This window comes from Rhyacophila brunnea, unplaced genomic scaffold, assembly GCF_057557595.1.
Source record: "Rhyacophila brunnea isolate RB1 unplaced genomic scaffold, BYU_Rbru_1.0 scaffold_24, whole genome shotgun sequence".
Lineage (NCBI taxonomy): Eukaryota > Metazoa > Arthropoda > Insecta > Trichoptera > Rhyacophilidae > Rhyacophila > Rhyacophila brunnea.
This window is the reverse complement of record NW_028232904.1, coordinates 10,182,071-10,194,274: the sequence shown is the minus strand read 5'-3', so window position 1 is coordinate 10,194,274 and position 12,204 is coordinate 10,182,071. Positions and strand designations below refer to the sequence as shown.

At 34.8% G+C, this 12,204-nt stretch overlaps 1 protein-coding gene across 7 annotated transcripts in view; it reads right to left on the bottom strand.

Moving 5' to 3' along the window:
• msn (serine/threonine-protein kinase msn) overlaps positions 1-12,204 on the bottom strand; it is a 49,000-nt gene that overhangs the window by 19,446 nt on the left and 17,350 nt on the right. For 6 of the 7 annotated variants that reach the window (XM_085951671.1, XM_085951672.1, XM_085951673.1 and 3 more), the window contains exons 6-14: positions 11,743-11,871; positions 11,479-11,577; positions 10,866-11,110; positions 9,024-9,108; positions 8,270-8,426; positions 5,547-5,567; positions 4,391-4,637; positions 3,906-4,035; positions 2,512-2,695 (exon numbers count right to left, since the gene is read on the bottom strand). In XM_085951671.1, coding sequence (XP_085807797.1) covers positions 2,512-2,695; positions 3,906-4,035; positions 4,391-4,637; positions 5,547-5,567; positions 8,270-8,426; positions 9,024-9,108; positions 10,866-11,110; positions 11,479-11,577; positions 11,743-11,871 — 1,297 coding nt within the window. The remainder of the gene's footprint in view (positions 1-2,511; positions 2,696-3,905; positions 4,036-4,390; positions 4,638-5,546; positions 5,568-8,269; positions 8,427-9,023; positions 9,109-10,865; positions 11,111-11,478; positions 11,578-11,742; positions 11,872-12,204) is intronic. The other variant, XM_085951678.1, reaches the window with a different exon arrangement.

Sequence of the window (12,204 nt, the reverse complement as noted above, 5' to 3'; positions counted from 1 at the left end):
ATTAAATATTTATAAAAGAAAAAAGCAATCGAGTCACATAGGATTATAAATTGCATTTGAGTGGCATATTCATTTTAAAACTCTTTAAATGGTGTTACAGATAGTGTCATATCGAAAGAAACGTTTTAATACTTTTTTGACAGCCCTAGCCGCGAGAACTTCTACTATTCAGATATTGTGCCAAAAACAATTTGGCATAATGAAAAAAAATGTATCCAAAAATGTCACATAGGATGATTTTGCATACAACTGCTAAACTACCCAATTGCCACTGCATTAAAACCTTATAAGTGTATGCCCACTTTGAATGTATATTCACAGAAATGTCTAGTACCTGCTAAATATTAAAACTATCGGAAAATTGCAACATCTACATATATTATCTTTGACAACAAGTAAACAGATTAATTAAATTAAAATTTTGGCTGTCATTAGTGAACCTTACCCGCTATCTACAACCGTGAATATTTTACAAACAAATTTACTTTCCGGGTTAGTTGTGGTTAACGTTACTCCAAATCTACGGAAGTGTCACCATCAGAAAAAAAAGTTTTTTTATCATTGTAATCTTACATAACCCCTCACAAATTCGATCTACTAGTGTGCAGAAAGCAACCAACCCACATGACAAAAAAGTGACATAAATTGAGTCCAGTAAAGTAATATTAAAAAAAAAACATTCAATAATATTTTATCAAACACAACAATACAGATTCGATGATTAGTAGAATTCTGCAGATTTGATAGTTTACGGTAATACAAAGATCTGATCAAATGCACTGTTTTATATAAAAATAAAAAAAAAACTGATTAGTTTCCAATTACTGAATGCTCAGTGAAGCTTTAGTTTGCAATCGTTAACTAAAAGTTGTAGCGCCTGTACACACATGTGCATGGATTTACTTGCAGCAATAGTGTGTATTTTAAGCTATCACGATAATAACTGTTTACACTTAAAAGTGCTGACTGTCTCTCCAATCTCATTCTTCAAGAGTAAGTAAACGAGACGCGATGTTGTCATTTAATAGTACTGTTTGACAGGTCGTGAAAATCGGTTAACCTCAAAATGAGTGTAGTTCGTTTTTTACCGGCAGGTTTGCCACTATCGTTCCACTGCACAGGCGCAGAATGGACGCAGATATAGAACAAATCCCAAATGTCTTGTGAAAATTCAGAAACTTTCAAACTTTTTTGATTCATGCATGCAATCTTGCAACTTGCATGATTAATACATGTTTACACATGCATTTTCTTGTTATGGCCACGATAATATCAACAGTAAATCCATGCACGTGTAAACGGGGTATTAGCCTAAATTGTGGGTTGGTGTTGGTGCACATAACATGGGAAAATTGACCTACAAATAACCGTCACCAATTGTCCATAATTTCAAATATCTGCATTATTTTTTCCATTATGTACATAGCAATAAAAAATATTTACATGTAAAACAAAACAGTACACAACAGAAAGACAGTAATTTGGACTATCACTCGCTTCGAAAAGGAGACCATGTTTTTTTAAGATATTTAGCCGTTCCCAAAGTAAAACCTCAACTTACACAGAAACTCACAAACAAAAATATTGATTCTCACGTTACTCGGAGAGTTTCGAATTTAAAGAATTAATTAATTGAGGTACTGAGGATTGCACAAATACAAGTGTGCCAAATTTAAATATGGGATTGTAAATTCTACATAACTGTTTTCGACATTCTGTAAATAATGATATCTATTAATATATACTAATGTTTCTAGCGTTTGAAAGAGGACAAGTGAGTCTAAAACATTCAAATTATATACGGTTGCTGTGAAAATAATAACAACATTTTATACACTGTGTCGTAGGAATATAATCCAGTTTCAAATATAATTGGCGATAGAAAAACTGCTCTGAACTCATTTTTTAATTATACCTCACTTGTACTCGTTAAATCCCCAGCACCTTAATTATGAGTTAAAAGACAAAACATAAACGTGGATTTCTTAATATAGCAAAAATGTCATTTCTGCCAATTAACAATCCAGGTGTTAAACGTGACGACAGTTATTCAAAAAAAGAATAACCAAATGTCAGGTTTCAACTCCATTCATCACTACTCGTCAATTTACTGTTCTCCCTAACTACCCGGTGAAAGCCGACGGCAAAATGTGTTAATTAGTATTGTTGCATGAAACTTTGTGACAGATGAAAAAAAATACACAGCACTTACACACACCTACATCAACGTTAGAGACGGAGGCTAACTTTATGTCGGTTATTGTTGGTATCGAGGGCTTCTTTATGCAAGTATAACAAGAAATGCGTGAAATGAGTGAATCATTTTCACTGCTGAGGCATGAAAAGGACCACGTAAGTCTGACGGAAGTCGTAAAGGAGGTCTTAATCCAACAGTCCATTCTCCGGATAAAATCACCAATACAAACAATTGCCGAATCAAAGTTCACCGGTATCTCCATAAAGCAATAATTATTAACAATTAACAGAGAGTAAAAATAAAATTGATCATACCCTCTTCATGACGAGGGTTCTATCTCCGTGCGCAGCGAGGGTGTCATCGTCGTCGGGCGTCGGTGGCAGCGGTCGATTGGGCGCACCACCGCTCATCATGCTACTCACACTGTTGGCGTTGCCCGCCCCCGCTGATGACGATGATCCTCCTGCGACATCCTCGGCCAGCGGCCCCAGATTGGGTCTGTAACAGAACTCTGGACTGATGGGGGGCAACGCAAAAGAGAATGGTAAAATAATGGGTGTGTATTCGTGAATTTCGAATTATGAATTGTGTTTCGAATTATGAATTATGTTTTCAATTATAAATTATGAAATTTTAATGTGCGTCACCACAAGATACATATTGCAGAATTACAAATAAGAAAATATCATCGTTAAAAACATGATATAAATAAATAATTGTGTAAGAAATAATATATTTTTGTGTAGATAATTTTAGTTGTTTGTCGACGATTGGTAATATTGATGTGTTGCCGTGTAATAAAAGTATATTTGAAATAAAAAATTATCGAAATTAACACAATATAATTAAATAAATAAAAGGGATGGGGAAAATTAAAAAAAGCATATTAGTAACAAATAGGTATTACTAAAGAATAAAATATACTGTAATTGTAGCAATAAATGTTATTACTGAATAATTCAATTTGACAATTTCAACTTGTCCTTTTCTTTATCCATGTCCACTTCTTAGGTGGAACATATGGACGCCATGATGCCCTCCAAAGAATCATTACCACTGAATTTGCGAAATTGCTTTACATCATCTCCTCCGCCTTGCCTTGGAACGCCGGTTGGACACACCAAAAGTATGGAAGTCCTTGAATAATTATGATAATTGCATGAAAATGATATTCTGTTCATCACGCAGATTCTCTCCGGATTCCCTTTTCAGAATTTGATTCAGTGTCAAGACTGATATTCGAAGATAACTGCTTGCAAAATGAGTACATAGCCATCTTGGGTTTCCCTACGGCCGATATTGCTAAATACTTTTCAACAGTGTAGTTGACTTCCTACAAATATTCGATTGAGCCCAATAAGCTCTTCTTTCAATTGAATCAATATTTGCATGTCAATTATTTATTTTTTATTATTATTTCGACCATGTCCGATCCTGATAGGATCATATGGGCCTCCACAGAGTGGAGGTTTGTATTGACAGATTTTTTGTTTTTTACGAGAAATGGATGTCAGCCACTTGCTCAACCTATTAGGTCCGTACCCTGACACACACAAATTGAAAAATAATATGTGTACTTGCCAGACCCAAGATTCGAACCTGGGACCCACGGCTTTATAGTCCAACGCTTAAGCCGCACGGCCACCGTGGGTGTGAAATATAAGTAGGTTTTAATGTTTTATTAAATGAATTCAAGATGGAGTCTCACAGGGGCTTGGGCGGATCGCTAGCCAGAAGGGTGCCATCGTTGCGGGCCCTTCCGTTGTTCTCTTCGGGTTCTGAGTCCGTATCGGAGTCTTCCAGAGGGTCGAGGATATTCCGCTCGATCGGTGGAGGCACTGCAACGAAAAAAAAGCAAAAAAATATAATCATTTCAGTAGATCAGGTGTTTGTTGTGAGACGATCGATGGTGAATTTTTATATTTAAATGATTAAGTACTTCACTCTATATCCTTCACATAAGCGCCAATAGAAATTGATTCAATTCCATAATATGTGTGTGCAATCAAGAATGCAACTTTGTTTCTGAGTTTAACTTAAGTTGGCCTCAATGTCACAAAGTAATCAATAACTGTCTCCAAATATTTTCATTAAAACTAACCTAGTGGCACCTATGCGATTTGAAGAGAAGCTTTTCTATCATCAGTGATGTGTGTGTATAGAACAGCATGAATCAAATTACGACATAATTACCTTGAGGATGCCCGTGTCCATTTGCAGTCTGCGGTCCGTGGTGCGGTGCAGGCGGCAAGGGAGGCGGTCCGGCCGAGGTGACAGCCACAGCGATAGCGGCCGCAGTGGCAGCGGCTGAAGAAGAAGAATTGGCAGATGACCCCCGAGGAGGGGCACTGCTGCCGCCACGGGCCGAGTTGCGTGGGGGCGCTTCCGGCCCAGACACCACTCCCAACTCGTTCAATTGAGCGGCTAACATGTCCAAATCCTGGAATTGCATCAATGCATTTTATTATAGACCTGTTTTCTAATGTAATGACAGAACTTACAGGAGTACAAAAACAAAGAAATACACGCAATATTAGAAAAACAGGATAAAGAGTACATGGAAGTACACCAAATGAACTAAGTATACCCTATTTTTAGAATTTATAAAACAACGCCCATATATAAAATCGTGCTCACGTAAGTGGAATATATCAATAACTGAAGCAATTTTGTTGACCAGAGTTATTACTCTCCCAATTGGCATTATATCTACTTTATTGTAATTTTAATGGCCATAGCCCTGAATAAAATATATATTTTTATCGAGTCAGCCGACCACTAAATTTTTGTTATTATTAGATGAACACAACCTCTAATTGAAATCCAGCTTTGTGGCTTTCGTACTAGCAGTGGAAAGTAGTGTATCTCAAATAAATGCAATGTATTTTTTTAAATAGCTAAAAAAAATTGTTTGTTTTTCTGAACGCTCTTCTTCCTATATGAATAGGAATAATGTTTTCAGCGAATTCACACTACAACTACTTCTTTTGAGCTTGGTAAGACACTGTATAAACGAGTGAAGATACTCATTGTAAGAACACTTTGAAAGAACATTTTTATTATCTGTCATTCATGCAGAGGCTGCAATATAAAATTAATTTTCTTCCCTCACACCGTAGTTTACCACACGACACTTTTTTAATTAAATGCTTTGAAATAAGGCTTGGTAAAAACCGGATACAGAACAATATGAGTGTGCTGTACGGCATGATGTATCGCTGGCTTCATCCGCAAGGTTATCGTGCATGGCAAAGTTCCACAGTAGATCTGTCTGATGAAATAGTACATGACTGCCCTCTTAAAATTCACATGACAAAACACAGATATGGCAGTTGATCAATGGACTCACCTCGGGTTTTCTCGCCGGCAGCTGCGTTTGTTACACAAGCGTCCGATTCAAATATGTGCGTACATTTACAATGTTCGAATATTGCGTTTGAATGTGCGTACACACGTATTAAAAGCGAAACACGCGTGTGACGGACAGACAGACAGAGAGAAAGAATGCGGCGACACATGAAAAAAAAGAAACAAATAAATAAAAAGGAATCTGTCGGCGAAATTAAAAAATTATAAAAAAATCACTGCTTACAAATAAAGGAGAGATTAGGAAGCTAAAAATTCCAAATGCAGCACACCTTAATGATTCGATTTGTTATTAATTGAACAGGCGTTTATGCATTCAAACTACATCACAATGGTTTTAAAACAAAATCTTTCTTAATTCTATGATATTTGAGTTTTTTATGTTTTGCCCCATAAACTACTAACCTCAGAACAATCTAAATACAGTATAACCCCTATTTTACGTTTTTTAAGGGACTGAAGAAAAAAAACCTAATTGGAGGGAAAATGTAAAAGGGGGGTATTGAAAAAAAGAACATTTAAATATTATGTTTCTAAAAAAATAACTTTTTATTAAAAAACAAGTCAATTAAAAAAATTATTGAATTTTTTTTTATTTTTTATTAAAAAAATCATGTATATTAGTTTGTTGCATTTTTGTTTTTTTGTTATGTAAAGACCAATCACCGTGCGCCATTCTAAAGACACGGAGTTTTCCCTCCAAACACCTTACCCCGTTCGAATGTCATGACCCAATCATTGTCAAGCGCGCGTAACTCGCATATTTTGAATATTTCCGACGTAAATCGCGGGAAAGAAAAACGTAAATGCGGGTATTAAATGTACTGAAATACATCGGGACTGAAAAAATTACACGCAATTGCCGGGAAAACGTGATATCCAGGCACGTAAAAACGAGGTTATACTGTATCTACAACTATATTTAGACCATTCTGGAATGAGCTTTTGAAAGATCTGTTTTGTATGAGAAATTGCTACTACTTCACACCAACCCAAATATGTATAAATGCGAAAATCTAGTATAAAATACAATAAAGTGCCAGTTTCACGGAGTCATAGATAATAAAACTTTTACGTGTTCAGTAATACATGCCATGAATTTTCAAGACATAATTGGACACTGTTCAAAACAACTTGCTAACTTTTTAAAAACCACACGTTTAATTACGGTCCTAAAATTGGGTTCACTAGTCTGAAATATCTGTCGATATAATATGTAAATTGCTATTTTCAATCATAAGTAGATTATGGGAACTCAGATAATGAAGAATAAAAAATAATTTTGTTTCAAAACCAATGCACCTGTCTATTTTAATACAGATTTACGAAAACATCGAAATCATTCAACTCCAATAAAAAATTAATTTATTCATTTTAATTTCTTGAACATTCGAATTAATAAAGTTTTACTGCAACATGTACTATAACTACAAGCGAATCTAAGTTATCATTTAGTTTCCGAACCCCCTGTGTCCAAATTACCAGCCAGGCCAAAAAAAAATCATAAAACGGATAGCAATTTGGACATAAAAGATTTTTGAACTAAATTTAACGATAAAGTAGATTGTTAACATAATGGCTCACTCTCTCATTTAAAAGACTACGATGAAGATAAAAAAAAAAATGTGATCATAAAATTATGATGAAAGCTATAAATGTACTACTATAGGAATGATCGCCCCGTTTGGAGCTGCAAGCAAATCCCTTGAACATCGCTGTAGACAATTTGGGATAAGCATTATTAGTAATTGCAGTGGACGAAAATTTATTTTAATTATTAAATTATTATTATTTTAATAATTAAAATTTTTAATTATGACTAAAATTTTGTTATTTATTTACAAACAAAAGAATCCAAATGAGTTTTTCTCTGTTTTACACAGTTGTCATCACTTTCTGACATTACATCACAACTGAATATTTAAAATGTATGAAAAAGAGATACCAATGGCAACTGTGTTATTTATTATTCACTGATTCAATAGAAAAATTCATTGGATTCACAGTACGCAAAATAAAACAATCGAGTGAATTTACACATAAAATACAGAACCAACCTACTAAGCAGTGAGCCAAAATATCTATAAAAATGAAATCCAAAGATTTTTAACTGTAACTAGGAGACTTTTTTTTATGTACCACACTACAGTTTCAGTGTGGTTGAATTGTAGTCATCAATATTCTATACGCTGGCGGCACATTGCAAAAAGATAACATCGCCATCTTTATCCTTTTTTGATTATGTACGTATTTATATGTATATAACATACACGATCCATTGTGATTTTGCATCCAAAGATTGGAAATAACGGCATTCTTAAATTAACCAAGAGAAGGTTACCTTTAACATCTTCGAATCAATTTTTACGAATTATGGTTAAAAAAAAAATGACAAATGTTGGATAGCTCCTTTTTGCATATCGACCCAATTGCAAATAAGATCAATGCCGTATTATATCAATGGTTAATATTTCCACAAAACTACTGATTTCTTGTCCAAAATGATAATATCAAAATCATCATGTGTTAATAGCCTCCACAAAAAGTTTATACAGAGAGCCGACGAGAATAAAAATGATAATTAATCAAAATTCTTAATATGGAAGATGAAAAATTAAAAAATTTAAAATGTGGGTTAGATAATTTGGGTTCATAGCTGAAAAAAATTTGAGTGCAGTTTTTTTTCCATGAGTCCGATCGACATACCATTGGCTTGAAGATATGTTGCGAGTTCCTCTGAGGTTGCGGGGGCGGCAGGTTGGGGCCGTTCGAGGTGAGTGGGCTTCCCGCACCGCCATTGCTGGAAGGACCGTTGCCCGAGCTGTTGGATGAGCCTGAAGAACGAGGTGTAGGGGGCAGAGGCCTAGAAATCACACCCGATATTAGTCCTCATTTAATTCAGTCTACTACTGACACACTTTGTACAGATCCATAACCCCTCGTCGACACAAATGTGCGAATTTAAGAGAAAAAACACAATATCATTTTGGCTCCAATAAAACTTTAAATCCAAAAAAGCCGTTTTTTATTGCTATATCTTTATTAGAACAAATATTTATTGGACTCATTTCTGGTCATGTTTATTGATTTTTTCAATGTAGCAAGTTAATAAAATGCAGTATAGAGCAAGTGACCGGCTCCGCTAAGCTATACGCATTATTATTTAATGAATAATATATAAGATTCAAGAATGCAACATTCTTTTCTGAATGAATGTGATAGATATAGGTTCAAGGCCCATTCAGTACAAATTTTAATCTATGATTTTTTCTAACATTCAGTATTCTTAAGTTGTTCCAAATTACATTAAAATGATGGGATTTATCGCAATTTACCATAGCGTATTTATTATTAATAGATTAGTATTTATTATTAATTAATTACAGTAGCGTAAATGAGTAAATTTAAACATTAGTATAATAAATAATAATTGTAGAATTAAAATATGTCTGTTGTGTACCTGTATCGGTTGGGTTGCACGGGTTGGGGATCGGGTACGACAATCAACCTCTGAGGTACTGCCGGCCGAGATACTGCTCCGGGATCTGAAATAAGTTGCATTATAACATTGAAAACGTCTGAATGATAATAATCGAACATCAGATTGCTTAGATACTTAATATAATTATAAAAAGTAAAACCTTGGACTGCGAGTTAACTTGATCTGCAAGTGTTTTGCAATACGAGCAAAATTGTTTGATAATTAATTTAACAACTAGTATTTCATTACATGCTCACAACCGAGATGACAGTTCTTTTCTCTCTTTCTCTATCTCTCGCTGAGAAATCCTCAAATGCAGGCAAAAGCATGTGTCATTGGATAGATACCGTGGTAAAGTCGCACAAAAAGAAAAAGACTCCAGCGAGCCAACAGACAGCAACAATTCCGTTAGTCACAGTGGTGAATGTCGTTCTACACAATAATTTATAAATTCGATTACATTACAGTTTCCATTATTTCGTATTGAGAAATTTGCTTTTGATACACAAAATGTTCTGGATTACAAATACGTACGCATAACAAATTATGCTCACAATCCAGGATCTGATTGTATAGTAAATTATACCGATACTATAAGGCTCTTTTTTCAAACGTTCAAACACACGCGTTAACATCATTTTACTCCCTACTTCAATTATAGTTTGTCAATTTATGGCTACGGCTGTATGTTGTAGCTTAACCACTGGGGAATGCCAAAAGAAATGGCGTATTTCAAAAAAACACTACCTTATTCTTAGGTCAATAATTATTATATAGCAATCATTATTCGTAGGATGTTTATCACACTTGAATGGTCAAAGACATAGCTTATAATGAGTATCTTTAGAATTATCTTCAAATGTGTTAATCTTGCCCATTTTTTTAAATAATAAAATGCCCAATTCTTGTCAAATTTGGGATCACAGAGATTAACAATATAATTTTTTATCGTAAATATTTCACTATAATAATGTCGATATAAATTATACTGACGGTTCTATAAATGCGTTTAAAAATTAATAAATGTAAAAAATCTTAACACCACTGCACATTTATGTACTGAAATATGACTATATTCTAAAACATTAGAGCGAGAGGTTTAAAAGAATACTATTTTATGTAATAAAAATACTTTATGCAGTCATCAAATGTTTAAAATAAATATAAAGGATAATAAGGCTTCAAAATGATATAAATAGATTATTTACAACGTTTAAGGTATGTCCAGGATCATGCTTTGAAAATAGAACAAAAGCTCCATTTTGACCTACGCTGAGCATGTCCCCCCTTAATGAAGGTATCAGGTATGTCTGGGGTTAGTTATGAACTCAGTACAATAATATAAAGAGAGTGTGTATTGTTCAGCTATATAAGCCGTATTTTTTGTACATAACGCACAGTAAAAACTCAATTTTAATATTCATCTTAACTATGAAACATTATACCATGTTGCTTCTCAGTATGGCTACCAAATTTAAACACAACATAGTTAACCATATTTCCTACTAAATTAACTAAAAATAATTACCACCAACTTTATATTAAACACAAAAACAATAAATTTCAGCAATACGTGCTCGCTGTTTTTGAATTACTCTAGTCATCCAAACCAATATTTACCGGCGATGTGTACAAAAAATATTCAATTTAGCTGTAGAAATTTTATCTTACTCTAACGCATATTGCGGAGAATATAAGCTTGCCGAATGCTTTCTCACTCGCACTTATGGTTTGTTTTTGTTCAGGCCTTGGTTATGAACCATGAACCAAATTCATGATTTATAATATGAACAAAGTAAGAAATTAAAGCGATGAACCAACCTGGCACCTCCTCTCTCTCGTGTTTCCTGGCCTGTTTGGGCAGCGGCGCAGGTGGTTTCTGCTGCGCGACAGCCGCCTGCTGTTGCTGCAGTTGTAACTGTTGCTGCTCGGCGGCAGCGCGTCCCTCTTGGATCTGCTGGAAGTTACGGCGGAGAGTGTCGCCACCCGCCGGTCCCTGGTGGATAATGGATGACGGTTCTCCCGCCACTGCTGTTTCTTCTTCTTCGCCCTCCGAGCCAGAGTACCTGTAAAATACAATATTTGATAGTTAAACATCAAAACATAATATCGTCTAGTAGTATGCAATGTAAAAAATCCAATATGTTGATTACGCTTTTATACTGTTGTTTAATTTAATAAGCTTTTGGACAAGGTGTATACAATATTATTACAGTAGAACTCAATGAATAGTCCATCACTTCATCAAAAACTGAAACGCATACAAAAATATCATTGGCGCTAATTAACAAGACCCCAGTAGATCAAGAATCAACTATACCCAAAAATGTCAGTTCACCCGATACACGTAGAGGCCGTCGATATGGTCCAAGGACATTATGAGTCTAAACAACCTAATATCACTTTTTCAATAAATGCATGATTACTAATTTACCTGTAGTCTTCTCTGACAGAGTTCTCTTGCTTTCTTTTCTTACATCTGTCGATGTGATCTTTCAATTGAATTCGAACCTGTCGTTCCGTCGGCTGATCCCTGAAACATAAAATTCAAATTTTATATCCAATATGCTTGTCATAATAATTTATGAAAATATAAATACGCCAATATAAATCACATAGTACAAATCTGGAACTAGAGCCACCAAGCAGCTAATAAGCTACAAATTAAAACTAATGAATGATATGTCACATTAATTACCTGATGAAGGCGTGTTTGAGGAGTATCTCGGTGTAGGGCCTCTGATGATAGTCCTTTACAAGGACAGTCTCGATGAAGCCGTGGAATTTCTTTGCCCACTTCTTCGATTTTAAGCGGGGCGGGGGATTTCTGAAAACAACCAACAAATCTTATATTAATGTTACGGGGACAAAAATATTAACATCAATCATCAGTGAGATGTCGTCAATCCACTGCAGTTTGAAAGCCTACCCCAGTTCCGACAATTCGCTTTAACGTATTTCTGTGGAACCTAATAACTACATCTTTTCATTTAGCACCAACTTCACCATGTGTTCGAATTATGAGAATTGGTCATCGGCTATTTGCACAACCTATCCGGCATGAGCCTAGCATTCATCCATGTTTTTTTTTAATTAGCTCTATATTTGTGGATCTTAGCATCATAAAGAGGTATTTTATCAAATTTGTGTTCACAAGAAA